The sequence below is a fragment of the Cottoperca gobio genome, unplaced genomic scaffold (assembly GCF_900634415.1).
Source record: "Cottoperca gobio unplaced genomic scaffold, fCotGob3.1 fCotGob3_184arrow_ctg1, whole genome shotgun sequence".
NCBI classification, from domain to species: Eukaryota; Metazoa; Chordata; class Actinopteri; order Perciformes; family Bovichtidae; genus Cottoperca; species Cottoperca gobio.
The window spans coordinates 224,928-243,777 of NW_021166829.1; the positions used below are offsets into that span (position 1 = coordinate 224,928).

Consider the following 18,850-nt stretch of genomic DNA (forward strand, 5'->3'; position numbering starts at 1 on the left):
ACACAGAAACACATGAAACACAGAAACACATGAAACATAGAAACACATGAACATAGAAACATAGAAACACAGAAACATAGAAACACTTTAAAGCGTTAGGGGTTTATTCAGTTCTTTAGGTTTTTTTTCAGCGTTAGTTTTTCTAAATAAAAATCAGCAGAAGTTAGAGACTTACTTTGCACTCGTGTGACATTTGAGTGAGCCACATAGATCATCAGCTTGAGATTCAATCTCTGCAACAAAAACACACACAGCTCATTATATATATATATATATATATATATAGTAACGTCAGTCTACCTGAGACACATTAACATCGTCTACCTGAGACACATTAACATCGGTCTACCTGAGACACATTAACATCGGTCTACGGTCTACCTGAGACACATTAACATCGGTCTACCTGAGACACATTAACATCGTCTACCTGAGACACATTAACATCGGTCTACCTGAGACACGTTAACATCGGTCTACCTGAGACACATTAACGTCGGTCTACCTGAGACACATTAACGTCGGTCTACCTGAGACACATTAACATCGGTCTACCTGAGACACATCAACATCGTCTACCTGAGACACATTAACGTCAGTCTACCTGAGACACATTAACATCGGTCTACCTGAGACACATTAACATCGGTCTACCTGAGACACATTAACGTCGGTCTACCTGAGACACATTAACATCGGTCTACCTGAGACACATTAACGTCGGTCTACCTGAGACACATTAACATCGTCTACCTGAGACACATTAACATCGGTCTACCTGAGACACGTTAACATCGGTCTACCTGAGACACATTAACGTCGGTCTACCTGAGACACATTAACATCGGTCTACCTGAGACACATTAACGTCGGTCTACCTGAGACACATTAACATCGTCTACCTGAGACACATTAACATCGTCTACCTGAGACACATTAACATCGTCTACCTGAGACACATTAACATCGGTCTACCTGAGACACATTAACATCGTCTACCTGAGACACATTAACGTCGGTCTACCTGAGACACATTAACAACTCCATCAGAGATGTATTGCAGTGGACTGCAGGTGGTAGAGGACAGGGGGCTAACGGAGGCTTCACACATGAAGTCAAAGACACAACTTTAAACATATTGTTTATTGTGCGATGAAAGATGTTATGACAGATTTTAAACTACACTTTATGTCAAACTGTTGGTCTGTGTTGTCTAAGATAATTGTGGCAAACAAGATATTGTAGAAAGAGTATTGAAATAAAAGACATGTTGACAGTTTATAATGCTACTCATTGATTCATCTTCTAAAATACTTTCATGTCGTTACTTTATTATCTAAATATTCTCAAAGTATTGTGAATATTGTCTAGAAAGCTCAGATTTCTGTTTCTCAGGCATCATCTTAGTCTCAGACTCAACTTCACTTGTCTCTGAGATCTCATGTTTTATAATAATAATAATAATAATAATAATAATAATAATAACGTATACTTATATATATATACTTTATATATTCATTCAGGTTTCATACTTTCATCACAGAGGACTCCTCTCCAACCAACATCACACTCGCACGTCCCGTCGCCTTTCAGCCCTTCATCACAGCGGCCATTTGTACATCCGCACTCTGCAGAGAAACACAGTGAGGGTGGCAGGCTCAGATATATAATGTAATGTTTACTGTATGAGGATATTACCCTGGTCACAGTGGACTCCATATTTCCCATTCTGGCAGGTTTCACAGGCCGTCCCGTTGAAACCTGTGTCGCAGCGACAGACTCCGGTGCCGCTCGCTCCGTCCGAACACGCTCCGTTCCCGAAGCACGGCCGACCCTTCGACCCGGGACACGCCTCACAATGCTTCCCGAAAAACCCTCCACAACACATCCGCACCTGAAAAGATCTTTACTTTTTATCATCTTTATCTTTAAGTGCTTTACTTTTCTATCCCACAGACACGTACGATGTTCTTCTGCAGGCAGGTGGCTCTGCAGCCGATGGTCAGCAGACGCTCCTCTTCAAACATGCGAGTGAACATACACTTCCTCCTCTTCACCGAGTCCTGCAGACAACAGGACATATTTAACTTTCTTATCACATGGACCTAGTTTGCGTTATATTTCTAAGTGCTGAATTCTTGATTCCTAACCGAAGGGTTTCTGCAGAACTACCAGGTATTTATAAAATGTACTATATAATGTTACTATATATACATATATATATATGTATATATACTATTATCTTGTAACATATTATAGATATTATATATAAATGATATTATAAAGAAATCCACAACCATCGCTTTTGCCTTTGGGACGAATATCACCTAAATATATAATCAAGTCATCTGCAAAGAAACTTTTTTTAAACTTTTCTTTGCCTTTAATTTAGTCCGTCACATTTTCTGAGCTAAAAGTTTAAATGCAACTAACAAAGTTAATAAAGGACAACTAGGAGTACTCAGATCTTTTACTTCAGCACAAATAACAATACCACAGTGTATAAATACTTACAGTACAACTCCTGCATTTAAAATGTTACTTAAGTAAAATTATAAAGATTTGCTACAAAATATACTAAAAGTACCAAAAGTAAAAGTCATATTCTGCAGAATAATAAATATCATATTATTACATCATAATTATTATTATGATGCAGCTGGTAATTAGAAGCTCATTTTCATTTATTAATTCATATTTTATAAATTACTTTACATACTGCAGGGTAGTTTGTGTAATTCCCCCCAGGAGTCCTTTTGGTCCTTCTGTAAAATTATTTATTTATTGATTATATTTTGTATTATTAATCTGTAAAGTAACTCAAACTTTAAAATAAATGTAGTGCAAGTACACGTACCTCAAAATTGTACTTAAATACAACACTTGATTGCTGCTGGTTGTTTCTTACAGTCTGATCCTTTTAAACTTATGTTCGACTGTGCTGTTATTTAATAAAGTCTAATCTCTCAAATTACATAACAAACATTACGTAACAAACATTACGTAACAAGCGTTATTGTTACGTTACGTAGGATGTTCTTACGTCTGGGATGGTGTCACTCGGGCAGATTCTGCTTTGTGGGTACAAACAGTCAACACAGGTTCCCTTTGGCGAAGAAACAGAAAGTTACATGTATAATAATATTATTATATATTAATAATCAGGGGGTCAGTTTGTGGCTCTGGAAGCAGCTCTAAGTGCCCGAACACATGCCGCGTCTTTTACCGGTCGGTCGGGCGCCGATTCTTGGGCCAACTTTCACAGCAGAGCCGAGATCGAAAAGTGGTTAATGGTGTGCCAAGATGGTTCAGCGGCATATACCGTTTCCAAACGGCAGGTGCCACCGTCAGTCGGTCACACAAGTAACATTCCGTGCATATTTCTCATAAATGTATTTGTTTTCAGTTTTAATTAACAATGTTGCGCAACATAGCGCCGTAAATAAAGGATAACGTTAAGTTTCTCTGGTCTCACACCGTAGCCAGTCTGCTAATCGATAACAGACATTTAGATCCAAATAAACTAAACCTTACCTGCAATATGTTTATTTTATGTTTAATATTATGTGCGTCTACATTGACAAAAATGGGCGTTCAAAAGAACGCGGCATGTGTACGGCCCCTAATACTGAAGTATGTGAGGACTTACAAAGACTTTGTTGTACATGACGTCATCACAGCGGTTCCTGTTGATCTGCAGAACAGCCGACAGACCGTGGATCACTCCTTTACCGCTCAGCATGTTGGAGGAGTTTATCTGAACATCGTTCACAAACAGCTGGAGGAGAAACACGCAGACGGGTTCAGGTTATCATGTGATCAGATTATAATCAGATCGATTATGTGTGTTTCTGATCGGACCTTTCCGTCTCGGGGGAAGATGCCGAGCTGGAAGGAGAAGCCGAGCAGCGTCTGCTTGTATTCTCCGGGCTGAAGGTCGGTCTTTAGCAGACGCTCCGCCGCCACCACGTGGTAACGCATCGTATTCACATCCTGTTTGCAGTATCAAAATAAAAGCACGCCGACGTTATCCACTGAAACAAAAATACGTCCTTGTCCACGTCACAGCATTCAATAACTACTTATTCTTAGATATACATCTTATATATATTACTTTCATTTGAACTATGTCAATGTCAATGAGGTTTTTAAACAAAGACTGTCTTTAAGACCTTCTGTCCAGTTTATAAGAAATACAAAATTCAACTTGTTTTCATCTTGCGTCACCAGAGCAGTTGCAGCCATTTTCTTGAGGTATTCAGTGACGGCGGCGTCAGTTGGAGCGAAGACGGTGAACTCGTCTGTCTGTTCGATCTCATCTGTCAAGTTGTAATCCTGAAGAAGACAACGCAGACACTGTAAACAAACATTATTAATATGTGTGCAGAGGTAAAGCTGCAGATGTTTGGTGTGTTTGTGTTCGTACGATGAGATACGATCTGAACAGAGAGAACTCCGGCCTCAGAGCGAGAGTCGCCAGCAGACCTTCACTCAGCTTCCTGTCAGGAACCAGAACCTGAAGACGGAAAGAAAAGAGTCTCGTTAGCATCGTTAGGGATCTCTCAGTCAAAACAAGCTGGAGTTTGGTGCGGCGGTGCAGCAGCAGTGCATCATGGGAGTTTGGTGTGTTGGTGCAGCAGCGGTGCATCATGGGAGTTTTTCTCCCAGTTAGGATTCCTTTGGTGTTCCTGGTTCAGGAGCAGAATTCTCCTTGTTTCTCTGAGAACTTATGATCCAGACGCTCAGCATGCTCAAAGCTGATACGACTCCATTACAGGAGTCCAGATGACACACACCATTACCTTGATTAAAATCACACATTTCTCATATTATACCTTTAACATTATTAGCTTTGTACCTTATCGATGACATGGATCAGTCCGTTGGTAGCAGCTACATTCGATGTGGTGATGGTCGCTCCTCCAACAGATGTGAGCTGACAGAACAAAAACCCTGAGTCAAATCTGAACATCATTTTACACAGTTTCAGACACAAATTAAAACCTCACACATTTTATTAAAATGATAATCTACACTTACATTTTTTAGTATAATAACGTGTTATTTGAGTCAAAATGAAGATGCAATAATTCACATTTAAATGTAAATTGGATTATTGCAATTTCATTTAGATTTTTACTTACTTATATAAAGGATAATGCTTTTTCATTTAATAAAAATCCCTTAAGGGTTTTTATATATTTATTTTATAAACGAAAATCTTAGCAAATGGACTTTCCTTTTTTGACATACATGTAGCCCTTAATAAATAAAACAGGCCCAATCAGTTTGCTAACATTCAAAATGTGGGTATTTCATCTAAAATAAGCACGTAATCTAGTTTTGTGGGCAGAAATGATAGGAAAGCACTCCCTCTGTGGACTTACCTCATTGGTTGTTGAAACAGGAAGTGTTGTCTTGAGAAGGGAAGTTAGAGAGGAAATGCTGCTCAGGCTGGATAACGGATAGTTACCCGGGATTATGTGATTTCTGCGGTATAAAACAGATACAGATCAAATACTCTGAACATTAAACTTGTAAAAGCACAAATAAATAAAAACATATTTAAATATAGTTTGTGGTGAGCTGTAACCTGATGAGACTCGGCAGGTTTCCCTTCATGGTCCAGAAGTTTTTGTCCTCTGAAGACATTTTAGCGACGGACGCTGAAGACGGAACCAGGAGGGTGATGTCCTGGTCCGAGAGCGACCAAGACAGACTCGAGTCCTAGGACACAATCACACAAATATATTGTCTCTGAGACCGCTAACAGAAAAAAGACTTACTAAGAATATAATGCTTGTTCTGGACAACATAAATTATATTAAATATTTGCAATATCCTTGTTAAATACAAATGTATGATAGACACAAATTTGCGTCTTCTTTATTGACCGTTTATTAACTTCTAACCACAAATCAGCTCTTCTCATGTCTTTGTAAGGAACTGTATCGTCTGCATACAGGTTGATTCTGCACTCAATAGAGCTTTTTCCAATAACTCCAATAAGTGAAACATGTTTTTATCTAAACAAATATTCTGAGTTAATCCACATTTGTTGTCGTTTAGCCTCAAAAACAACATTTTCGTTTAATCCCATCAATCACTTTATTCAAATTGAGGATTTAAATTTTTTTATGACGTAATAAAATATGAACAGACATTTGAAAACTCAACAGAAGCTTTGAATGTAAAACTAAAATGACCTTTGGTACAGTATGTATGCACATTGTGTTATATGTGTTATAAAACACATATTTTAAATATACACACTTTGAGTTGTGATTGCATACGTATGTAAAGTTCTTAATTTATTGCTGTTGGGTTATTCTATTATTCATTTCCATACATTTTATAGAGATATTACACTTATAAACACTTTAGGGTTACAATTTATGTATATTTTAAAATAAAATGTGTGGTTTGAACTTTTTATTTTGATCAACTATAAGAAACCACAGAAGTGCTCATCCCTACAATCTTTAATATAAGGAAAGTGCCGTATTTTGAGGTCAAAAACATATTTTTCTACCATTTAAAATGCAAGAATGCAGAAACCTCTATCAAATAACATAAAGATCCTTTTTTACACCGTATACATGTGCATACCTTTGTTATTCATATAAGTTCATATCAAATAATTGATTGTGTTCCTTGTAGTTTTTCTTATAATACTATATTTAGTCTGTTTTTGACATGAAATATATAGAAAAAACTGAAAGACTAAATGTAGTATGAGAAGAAAAACTAAATTTTCAGCCAAATGCTTTGACAGATTTGTGCTGAGGCAATCCCAGAGAGCACGTCAACCAAAGGAATTACACAGTTATGTCATTATTTTGTTGATAAATGCTATAAATGTTATAAATGTTGGCCTGACCTATGATTTTTATGAGATATTATACTCACAGTTGTCCATGTGAAGAACTCGGAAACGTCTGGCAGAGTCATCAGCACCTAAAGGCATCACAAAAACAAACTCAGGTACAGAAACACAGTTTGACATATTAACACCTTCACCACTGCTCAGGACTCTCACCTGGACGACTGTACCGTAACACATCCGCCCGTTTCCAACATATCCTTCATCACAAACACATGTCCACCCAGAGGACAGCAGGCGGCAGCTCGCCTGGACACAGAACGCTTCAGTTCAGGCTCCAGAAAACAAACTAACCCGACCAATGATTGTGTCTGTCTGCCTTCAGTCTGATAAATAAGAAGAATATTTATGTATTTATGGGACTCACCAAGTAGTGACAGCCTCCGTTCACAGTGACGCACTGATTCACTGCTTCACAGTCTTGCCCGTTTCCTTTGTAGCTGGATTTACATGCACAGTCACTCTGTTGGTTTAACAAACACACATGAAGAGAAGAAGAAAAGTTGATTTAGATTTTAGCATAGACTGTAAGAAGTGGACAGTCAGCTAATGTCAACAATTGGTTTGTGGATTACAGTTTTGTGACCTTGAGTTTGGCATTTTTGGCCGTCACCATCTTTTTTTTGTCGTCTTTGATTGTACATTGTTTAAATTCACTTTTGAGTCGAAGACAACATGCACACCCTTTTTATTCGTCCCCTTGCAGGGAATCAAATACTGTAAACATAATAGTTGTTTCTTTACAGTCTTGTTTATTTGAAATCAGTTTAAGGTCCACATGCATGACCGAGCGTGAACAGTCAGAGGGGATAGAAGTGTGGGCAGAATTTAACTTTTTTCTTTGAAATAATTTAAACTTTTGCCCACTTCACAGCTGGTGTCGACACTGGTGGGATTTCTGCGCTGCTAACTCTGTAAATAAATTAATGTTGACATGCACAGCTGTAAATAAGGAGAGATGAACAGAAAAGGGTCTAAAGGGTCAGGTTAAATCACGGTGTAGTCCTTTAAACCGTGTGATGATGCTACCTGTCCAGGGCCGACGTAGATGCAGGTGGCGTTGGGATGGCAGCCTCCTCCGTCCAGAGAGTCACAGTTGTTGATGGGCTGACACTCGTCTCCGTCCTCCCGCCATCCGCTCAGACACTGACAGCTGTGAGTACCAGCTCCTGTCCTTACACATTTAGCCTGCAGGGGGCGCAATGCAGCACAAACACAGTGAGGACGCTTCTCTAAAAGATGTCTTTAATATACTTCTTTAAATATATATGGAGCTGGGGGGGGGGGGGGTGTTTTATATTCTGAGAAAATACTTCCAATTTTCCAAGATTAACGTTGTAAATAAGACAAAAAAGACAAAACTTGGATATTCTCTGAGATTAAAGTGGTTCATTTAAGAGAAAGAAAGAAAGAATTATACGAATATTGTCCGACATTAAAAAGTCGTAAATTTCTGATTATAAATTCACAAATGTGTCTGTAATTTAATTTTAATTTTACCAATTTTGGGTCTAATATGTTGTCACAGATTTTAGAGTTTATTAACGGGCTCACGTTCACACTGCAGCCGCCGCGGAGAGGCGGAGCACAGGGGTCGGACTCCACACAGGTGATACCGTCACCTTGGTAACCAGGTTTACATACACACCTGAAAACACACAGCAGATGAACTGAATAATGTCCGTCATCATTAACCAGTTTCTATTAATAACAACGGTTCACAGGTAACAACCAAAGTACACTGAGGCTTCATTTACAAAGTGAAACTGAGACAAAACTGACTCTGATGTCCAAATTGTTTTAATTTGGTCAGATTTAGTTTTATGCCGTTTTAGTTCTGTCTCAGATGCACTTGTTAGTTTTTATCTATTTTAGTCGAGATAGTTTAGTCTAGTTTTAGACATTTTAGTTGAACTTATTTAAACCTTTAACCTAATGTGATATAATTAACTAATAAATGTATTATCTTGTGTAATAACTGACAAATGCACGTATTTACATCGATAATGTGAATAAATGTTAGGTACTATATATATTAACTAAAGCTCAACTCACTCATAACTGTCTCATCATATCAGGGATAATTGTGATATTGTGATATTGTGAATGCGCCCCCTGGCAGAGTCGTTCGAATACCCCGTATGATGTGGCGTGATGACGTCAGACGTCAAAGACCGGAAATGATATATAAACGGATGTAACCAGGAGGCGGAGCAGGGGAGAGATGACAGGAACGTCTCTCAGCTGAGAATATGTTCCATGCTTGACTTATCATATTAATAAATATATCGATTTAACCACAAGTTTTCTGTATTAATTCGACATTCAACCTTTTCCTCAACACTAACTATTGTCGTCAGATTATCTTCAACATTTGTGTTTAACTTCAGTAAGTGCTCACTGTGAGCTGCTGCTGTCCTCATGTGGAGAAAGAAACAGTCGTAAATATTTCAACAAACATACAGGACTGTCTCAGAAAATTAGAATATTGTGATAAAGTTCTTTATTTTCTGTAATGCAATTAAAAAAACAAAAATGTCATACATTCTGAATTCATTACAAATCAACTGAAATATTGCAAGCCTTTTATTATTTTAATATTGCTGATTATGGCATACAGCTTAAGAAAACTCAAATATCCTATCTCTAAATATTAGAATATCATGAAAAAGTATACTAGTAGGGTGTTCAACGAATCACTTGAATCGTCTAATTAACTCGAAACACCTGCAAGGGTTTCCTGAGCCTTGAAAAACACTCAGCTTGGTTCAGTAAACTAAATCACAAGTATGGGGAAAACTGCTGATCTGACTGCTGTCCAGAGGACCATCATTGACACCCTCCATCAGGAGGGTAAGACACAAAAAGAAATGTCTCAAAGAGCAAGCTGTTCACAGAGTGCAGTTTCAAAGCACATCCACAAAAAGTCTGTTGGAAGGGGGAAATGTGGCAGGAAACGCTGCACAACCAAGAGAGATGACCGCAGCCTTAACAGCATTGTGAAGAAGAGTCGCTTCCAGAATTTGGGGGAGCTTCAAAGACAGTGGACTGAAGCTGGAGTCCAGGTATCAAAAGCCACTGTTCACAGACGTGTCCGGGAAATGGGCTACAATAGCCGTATTCCCATGGTCAAGCCACTTCTGAACTCAAGACAACGGAAGAAGCGTCTGACTTGGGCTATGGAAAAGAAGCACTGGACAGTTGCAGAGTGGTCCAAAGTCCTCTTTTCAGACGAAAGCAAGTTTTGTATTTCATTTGGAAGTCAAGGCGCCAGAGTCTGGAGAAAGGCTGGAGAGGAGCAAAATCCAAGTTGCTTGAAATCCAGTGTGAAGTTCCCACAGTCAGCGATGGTTTGGGGAGCCATGTCAGCTGCTGGTGTTGGTCCACTGTGTTTCATCAAGCCCAGAGTAAATGCAGCTGTGTACCAAGAGATTTTAGAGCACTACATGCTTCCGTCTGCTGAAAAGCTCTATGGAGATGAGGAATTCATTTTCCAGCATGATCTGGCACCTGCCCACAGTGCCAAAACCACCAGTAACTGGTGTACTGACCATGGCATTACTGTCCTCGATTGGCCTGCCAATTCCCCTGACCTGAACCCCATAGAGAATATGTGGGGTATTGTGAAGAAGAAGCTGAAAGACACCAGACCCAACAATGCTAATGAGCTAAAGGCCGCTATTGAAGCATCCTGGGCATCCATAACACCTCAGCAATGCCACAGGCTGATTGCCTCCATGCCACGCCGCATTGATGCAGTAATCCGTGCAAAAGGATTCCCAACCAAGTACTGAGTGCATTAATGGACATTTTCAAATGTTTGATTTTGTTTTGCTGTTATAAATCTTTTTTTTTACTTGGTCTGAGGAACTATTCTAATTTTTTGAGATAGGAATTTTTGAGTTTTCTTAAGCTGTAAGCCATAATCAGCAATATTAAAATAATAAAAGGCTTGCAATATTTCAGTTGATTTGTAATGAATCCAGAATGCATGACATTTTTGTTTTTTTAATTGCATTACAGAAAATAAAGAACTTTATCACAATATTCTAATTTTCTGAGACAGTCCTGTAAAGAGAGATTCAGTTGTTATTTTTAACTACTTTGTAGTCTGGTTTCCTCGTATCTCGTCTTAATCGTGGAAAGAGTTTTGCTTACTCGCAGCCTCGGGGTCGTTGCTCATCGGCGCTAAGTTTCCATCACAAGTTGGATTTTGAGACTGATGCAGGTAAACCTGAGTAATGGATGCAGGTAAACTCACCTGGTGGTTCCCTGGCTGAAGTCACAGTCTGCGTGGGCGTGACAGAACTGAGCCTGAGTGCCGCACGCCGCCGTCCTGTGGTCGCAGAACCGACCGGTGAACCCCGTCAGACAGGAGTCCGGTTTGCACCGACCGTCTGAGTCCGGACGGTCCTCACACTGTCCGTGGACACAGGGACAGGCTGAGGAAACAAAGGTGTTCACACAGGTGAGCTGTAAACCCTGACGTGGACCCCGCCTGTGAGAGACCCGGACTCACTTCTGTCACAGTTTGCTCCGTGTTTGTTGGAGGACGAGCAGTACTGACAGCGAGAACCTCGGAAGTTCGGATCGCAGACGCACGATCCATTTCCTCCAGTCCCCTCGGAACACTGCAACAGAAAAACACTTGAACTTCCTCCAGTAACTGATGTATAACAATATAATATGAATTAAATGATGGGTTTGAGTATGGTCGAGGGTTTTCTGAAGATCTTTTTGATTGATTTCTAATCTGTGGTTTGTTACTTGGTGAATGTAAAGACTTGACCCCAGATTTAATTATTGGACTATAATATATAAAGTCATTCCTGAATTTAAACCTTAACTGAAAAATTAAGTTTATGGTGTTTTACAAATAAAGAAATACATTTTTATACATTTTCACTTTATATTACCCTTTAAGTGTAAATTAAAGCTAACATGTAACTCTTTAAGGAGTTTTAAGTGTAAAGAAAAAAACCTTTTTTAAAACGCTTCATCCTGACAATATGTATTTGTCTCAGGTGTGACATGGTAAAGTTGAGTGCATTGGCTCTCACCTGGCCGTGTCCGGAGCAGGGGCTCTGGTGTCCCCCGGGACAGGAGCTGCAGTCCGGACCGTAGAAACCTTTACAACAGGCTGTAGACTGAAAACAGAAACACGTCTAATTATTATCTAATAAATTAAATTATAATGCTGCTGATCTGAATAGTTTTCTCTCCTTGTTTCTGACTTGATCATTTTTTAAATTACTTTATTTTTTAATCTGTAAAAACAGTTAAAGCAGGTAAATCCTTTTTTTCTGTCACGATCAAGTGTTTGTTGTTGTAATACTCATTTCGACCACAAGAGGCACTACCCAACCTTCAAAAGAGGACTACAATCTGCAGATTAGCACCAATTAAAATATATTTGAACCAAAAGAAAAACATGACAGTAATGTTTCATAACTGGCAAACCTACAACGCAGGTGTTTTCACCTGGGGAAAAATAAAAGTTTGTTGTCTGGTTTTTTACAGGAATTTAGAAACATTCTCCTGAAAAACCTTTTTCTTTCTGTTCTTTAGTCATAAACTCTCTCTCGGTTTAGATCAGACTTCAAATAAAAAATGACTCTTAGGGCTTCCGTAGTTTCAGCGTCTTTACTGAGACGCTCCTGTAATCTGACTAACCAATCAGATTACAGGTTGTTGGTTTACCGTGACGGTGACGTTGCAGAGGGGCGCGCAGCCTGTAGCCGGGATGCTCGCAACAGGTCTGCCGAAGGACAGCGTGTAAACACATCCGAAGGTGGCGGTGCCCTGAAGAACAGAGAGAACGTTTGTGATCCGATGTTGCGACAGATGGAAGTGTGAGGAAATAAAACAGCGAGACTTCGTACCGTTTTAACACCGGTTGAGCACCGAGACAGTTTGACTTTAGAGCAGACGCCACATTCACCCTGAAGGTAGAAGACAGAAAACATGGACGTGAAAAGATTGTCAGTTTCTGGCACAGAGCAAGTCCTTTGATTCTGAAGGCCAATAAATACAAATGCACTGGACTCATGGAAGGCTTCTGTCGAAAGAACAAAGTCAGGAGTCTGGTGCAGAGACGTCACCAAAACTTCCAGAAGAAGAAAGTTTGGATTTATATTAGAAACATAATATAATTCTTATGAGATGTGTGGAATAAGTTCATTAAAAATTATTTAATCAGCACAAAAAATACTTGTGTTGAGGAAATGAGATTATTAAGTAATGATGTTAAAGCGTTCACTTCAACATCGAAGTCATGATCAGGAAACTTTGATATATTAAATAATACAGAAGTACAAGATGATGTTCGGCGAACACTTAAACCTTTTATATATATTATATATGGTTCAATGTACATAAATACAAAACGTATCCACAATTTCTCAATTTTTTTAAGTGAATTTAAAGAATATTTTAAGACTCAAGTTTATAAACAATAAAAAAGTAATAAAACTGTACGATGAACTCTTTGAAGATTGAAGCTTATTTACCCTATTTCTATTCATTTATTAATATTCTTTATCATTATGTTGAGTTTGTGTCTGAAATGATTTTATATTTTTTTAATAAAGATTGAAAAAACAAACGGATAAAATTAAAACTACAAAAATGTAATTAAAATTCAACTGATTTTTTTTTTTACTAAAACGAACAAAAATCAAACAACGAAGATTTGTGTGAAACTGAAGCAGGTAACTCACCTGGAGGACTTTGGTCTCAGTGGTGTCACACCTGTGGGGCAGCACGGGCTCGATGGAGGCCGGAGTCAGAACACCGTCCAGCACGTACAGGCGGCCATTTTTAGCCTCCACCGCCGCCTCCAACACCGCCGCCCCGTTCACTAACATCTGACCCTGAACCACAAAACACGAGTCACAAAATATTCTGAAAGAAAAGTCAAAATAATACTGAACTAAATTTACAAACATGGAGAAACATTTTATTTATCTGTTGATCATTTTTCACTTTTCTGACACTGCAGGTGAAAAATGTAACTAATCAGCAGGAAGCTTCCCCACTTCATGACTCACATCAACACTGTTTATATTACAAGAGTTCATGTTTAATATGTACATGAGACGTTATGTAATGTAGCTGTTGTGAGTTTAAATCTACACACACAGTTACAAACACACACTCTCATGCTCATGTTCTGGAAGATAAATAACCAAAATCTCTACATTGATCATGAAAACTTGTTTCCGCCTGTTGTGGTTAAAAAGACAGAGAAACATCTTGAGATTAAAAGATTTTTACGACATAAACTCACGTTTTCGGTCACGTTAATCGTCAGAACCTGACTGGCCAGCGTGACGATCCTGGGACTGGACGCGGCGTTGAAGACGTCCAGCTTCATAGCAGAAACACAAGGTCAGAAGGTTTGATGGGTAAAACGTGTTTCAGAGAAGTAAAGGTTTTACTCACAGCGCTGAACGGGACAATGTGATTCCTCATCAGCTCCAGCAGTTTGTTGTGCCCCTTCAAAATAAAAGTGTTTTTAGTAATATTTGAAATGTTTTGAGCTGTGAAGTCTTTTTGTGTGATTGTGAGTCTTACTTCAACGCTGCTCAGGAACTGCAGGTGGCCTTCAGTCATCGCGTCGAAGGCCGAGCTGCTGGGAGCGAAGACCGTCATCGGACCGGGCAGGTCCAGGACCGAGCCCAGGTCGACTTTCTGCACACAGACCAGAAGAAGGAGTCAATATATACCGGCCATCTCTACCGGGGCTGCAGCCAAGACCAAGACCCTGTCTGGTCCAGTCCAGTCCAAGACCATGACCAAGACCTAAGACCCTATCTTTTGGGCTATAATAAACTTTGACTTGACTAGAAGTAAAATGCTGTAAATGTGAGGCAGTTCTACCTGCTGGATCAGGACATTTAACCTGCCAGACTTCTGTCTTTCTGTCAGGATTTAGTATCAATACAGTGCAGAAAACTGAAACGAACCTCTAACAAAGACTTGAACTTGTCAAACTTCCCGTAGTCAGAGATGATCTTCATTAGATTCTCCTGAAAACAAACGGATGTTAATGATGGTCGATGAAGGAGTGAATTCCTGAAACAGGAAGTTCCCTGTTTCACCTGAGAGTCGCTCTCCACCGTGGGTTCCACGCTGTCCATCAACTTATTGATGATGTGGATCATCCCGTTAGACGCCACCACGTCGGACTGGACGATCACGCCTTTCTTCCTGCTGCCATGGATACGGATCTTAGTCAGAAGGTCCTGGAGGAAAACACGTGGAGGTTAATGTTAATATTATTATTAAATATTCAGATTATTATTAATATTATCGATATTAAATAGTATTATTATTATTTTAAATATATTATTATTAATATTATTATCATCTTTATTACATGTTATTATTAATGTTATTAAATATTATTATTATTAAATATTATTAAAAAAATCTTCTTCTTCTTCTTCTTATTATTATTATAATAACCCCTCTGCTGACAGAAGCCTGTCTGTCTCTCACCCCCTCTGAAGTGTCTATCTCAGCTGGTTTCCCGGTCAAAGTGAAGAAGACGTCGGTCTTCTTCAGGGTGATGAGGGGCAGGACTCCGGCCACCAGGTGAATCTTACACAGGTACTTGGCTTTGGACGAGTCAGCGGTCAGAGTACTCATCTGACACGCAGGAAACAACAAGATGTTTAAAGTTCAAGCTGTTCGTCTCTGAAATCAACCTTCAAAGTAAAATACTGTCAACAGGAAGGATTAGCAAAAGTTTCAAAATAAGACTTGATGTATAAACTTACTAAAGTTCCCCTGAAACCTTTATTGGTCGGGACAAAGAGAGTGAACGGACCCAAATTCTGCAGAGACCACGACAGAGAAGCTGAAAACACACGAATACAATCCTTAATGTTTTATTCCTGTAAGAAGAAGTGTAATTATTTCCACTGTCCATAAATCTAATAAATATGTTTTTTTATCAGTTATATTGAATTTACTGTGAGGAAAGAAACCAGAACATATTATTACAGTTCATATTCACATGTAAGCAGCTGGAATCAGAGAACTTATTAAAGAATGCCGACACTCGATTATCAAAGTAGTTTATATAATAGTGATTCATTCACCAGCTAGTCGATCGTTGCAGCTGAACTCTGACCTAATCTTTGAGTTACATGGAACACATTTCTTGAAAAGTATAAATGCTGTAAAGCAAAGTCGGAGCATAAAAGTGCTTAAAGTGCGGAACATTCTGACACGTGTCATGTTTCTGTTTGTGCAGATGATGTTGGTACCGAACAGCATGATGGCCTTGTTCAGCTGCCCTCGCCACGGTCCTCCAGGCTCCGTGTTCAGATCGCTCAGACGCTGCATGATGTTCCCATAACACACCTCACCGTTACCAAGGAAACCCTGCAGACAGGTGCATCTGCAGCACATACAGCATGTTAAATCGTCTGAATTCAGATTATAAATCACGTTAACTCGTCTGAGTTCAGTAGACAGAGGTGAGGATAAGTGAAGGCACTGACTGGACTCTCCCCGGCACCACGGTGGTGCACTTTGCGTTCTTGTGGCAGGAATCCGCTCTGCAGGCGTCTTTCAGGCTGCAGCTGCCGTGGTTCAGGAGGTGAAACCCGGTGAGACACTCGCAGTGAGACTGAAGAGGACACACAGTTAGCTTCCTGTGGACATACACAGAGACAGACTGTTCCTGAGGGTTAGGGTTAGGGTTAGGGTTTCCTCACCTTCCCCGGGCCGTCGTACACGCAGCCTGCAGACTCGGCGGCGCAGCCTCCCTGTTTGCTCTGACACGGGTCGATGGACATGCAGACCTGCCCGTCCCCGCTGTACCCCTCGTTACAGGCACACAGGTGCTGGTTCGGACCGGAGTGGACGCAGAACGCCTGCACGTGGCAGACCCGCTGGAGACAAGGGTTTATAGCTGAGGACGCAAACACCATAAACACTTTTAATGTCCTTTTTAAGACAACTGACACTGACCTCACGGGGATTCTTTGATTTCTATGATCTCAGCATTTCCAGCAGATTGAGACAACTTCTCATGTTTGGGAAAAATACATGCTGTTTCCATGGTTTCCTGATCAAACTGTACAAATGCAGCAAAATCAGTTGGAAACAATCATTCACACATCTCACTGTGGAGACATGAAGATAAATAATAATAATCTCCCAAGCTTTTATTATGTACAACATAATTCCATTTCTTTAAACATGCTTCAAACTAACTGCATCATGTAAACAAACATAATATTTGTAGTTACAATCAGGACTGAAGTTAATTAAAAGATTTAACTTAGTGAAAGTGAAAATAATATTAATATATAATATTGTTTTGGCAGTTTTAGGAAGGGAACATTTCCTCATAGTTTCTTTATGAACTCACATGAACAGATATCTCCTGATTTCTCGAACCCAGGTAAACACTGACACACCAGCCGACCTGTAAGAGCTTCTTCCATACAGCGAGAGTTCAGCGGACAGCTGAGAGACGCACACTCAGGAAGCTCTGAAAAATGAAGAGGATACAGGTAACAACAGGTAACAGATAACAACAGATAACAGGTAACAACAGATAACAACAGATAACAACAGGTAACAGATAACAACAGATAACAACAGGTAACAACAGATAACAACAGATAACAACAGGTAACAGATAACAACAGATAACAACAGGTAACAACAGATAACAACAGGTAACAACAGATAACAACAGGTAACAACAGGTAACAACAGATAACAACAGGTAACAACAGGTAACAACAGGTAACAACAGATAACAACAGATAACAGGTAACAGATAACAACAGATAACAGGTAACAACAGATAACAACAGATAACAACAGGTAACAGATAACAACAGATAACAACAGGTAACAACAGATAACAACAGGTAACAACAGGTAACAACAGGTAACAACAGATAACAACAGATAACAGGTAACAACAGATAACAACAGAAAACAACAGGTAACAGATAACAACAGATAACAACAGGTAACAACAGATAACAACAGGTAACAACAGGTAACAACAGGTAACAACAGATAACAACAGATAACAGGTAACAACAGATAACAACAGGTAACAACAGGTAACAACAGGTAACGGCAGGTAACAACAGGTAACGGCAGGTAACAACAGATAACAATAGATAACAACAGGTAACAACAGGTAACAACAGATAACAACAGGTAACGGCAGGTAACAACAGATAACAACAGATAACAACAGATAACAATAGATAACAATAGATAACAACAGGTAACAGATAACAACAGATAACAGGTAACAACAGATAACAACAGGTAACAACAGATAACAATAGATAACAATAGATAACAACAGGTAACAGATAACAACAGATAACAGGTAACAACAGGTAACAACAGGTAACAACAGATAACAACAGGTAACAACAGGTAACAACAGGTAACAACAGGTAACAACGGATAACAACAGATAACAATAGATAACAATAGATAACAACAGGTAACAGATAACAACAGATAACAGGTAACAACAGATAACAACAGGTAACAACAGATAACAACAGGTAACAACAGGTAACAACAGATAACAACAGGTAACGGCAGGTAACAACAGATAACAACAGATAACAACAGGTAATGACAGGTAACAACAGATAACAACAGATAACAATAGATAACAATAGATAACAACAGGTAACAGATAACAACAGATAACAGGTAACAACAGATAACAACAGGTAACAACAGATAACAATAGATAACAATAGATAACAACAGGTAACAGATAACAACAGATAACAGGTAACAACAGGTAACAACAGGTAACAACAGATAACAACAGGTAACAACAGGTAACAACAGGTAACAACAGGTAACAACGGATAACAACAGGTAACAACAGGTAACAACGGATAACAACAGATAACAACAGGTAACAACAGGTAACAACAGGTAACAACGGATAACAGG

General features: G+C 39.2%; 1 protein-coding gene across 1 annotated transcript in view; it reads right to left on the reverse strand.

Annotated features, from left to right (window-relative positions):
* Positions 1–18,850, reverse strand: part of stab2 (stabilin 2) — a 58,626-nt gene that overhangs the window by 28,926 nt on the left and 10,850 nt on the right. Inside the window, exons 7-40 of the mRNA XM_029426452.1 lie at positions 17,271–17,393; positions 16,612–16,808; positions 16,396–16,523; positions 16,159–16,292; positions 15,667–15,746; positions 15,386–15,535; positions 14,986–15,129; positions 14,851–14,913; positions 14,459–14,575; positions 14,327–14,380; positions 14,172–14,252; positions 13,603–13,755; positions 12,766–12,825; positions 12,584–12,685; positions 11,944–12,030; positions 11,403–11,514; positions 11,145–11,325; positions 8,438–8,531; positions 7,913–8,071; positions 7,251–7,346; positions 7,040–7,132; positions 6,910–6,957; positions 5,594–5,727; positions 5,388–5,490; positions 4,859–4,936; positions 4,427–4,516; positions 4,228–4,335; positions 3,862–3,993; positions 3,650–3,778; positions 3,044–3,106; positions 1,965–2,063; positions 1,699–1,894; positions 1,533–1,628; positions 176–233 (exon numbers count right to left, since the gene is read on the reverse strand). Of these exons, the coding sequence (XP_029282312.1) occupies positions 176–233; positions 1,533–1,628; positions 1,699–1,894; positions 1,965–2,063; positions 3,044–3,106; positions 3,650–3,778; positions 3,862–3,993; positions 4,228–4,335; positions 4,427–4,516; positions 4,859–4,936; positions 5,388–5,490; positions 5,594–5,727; positions 6,910–6,957; positions 7,040–7,132; positions 7,251–7,346; positions 7,913–8,071; positions 8,438–8,531; positions 11,145–11,325; positions 11,403–11,514; positions 11,944–12,030; positions 12,584–12,685; positions 12,766–12,825; positions 13,603–13,755; positions 14,172–14,252; positions 14,327–14,380; positions 14,459–14,575; positions 14,851–14,913; positions 14,986–15,129; positions 15,386–15,535; positions 15,667–15,746; positions 16,159–16,292; positions 16,396–16,523; positions 16,612–16,808; positions 17,271–17,393 (3,742 nt within the window). The remainder of the gene's footprint in view (positions 1–175; positions 234–1,532; positions 1,629–1,698; positions 1,895–1,964; positions 2,064–3,043; positions 3,107–3,649; positions 3,779–3,861; positions 3,994–4,227; positions 4,336–4,426; positions 4,517–4,858; positions 4,937–5,387; positions 5,491–5,593; positions 5,728–6,909; positions 6,958–7,039; positions 7,133–7,250; positions 7,347–7,912; positions 8,072–8,437; positions 8,532–11,144; positions 11,326–11,402; positions 11,515–11,943; positions 12,031–12,583; positions 12,686–12,765; positions 12,826–13,602; positions 13,756–14,171; positions 14,253–14,326; positions 14,381–14,458; positions 14,576–14,850; positions 14,914–14,985; positions 15,130–15,385; positions 15,536–15,666; positions 15,747–16,158; positions 16,293–16,395; positions 16,524–16,611; positions 16,809–17,270; positions 17,394–18,850) is intronic.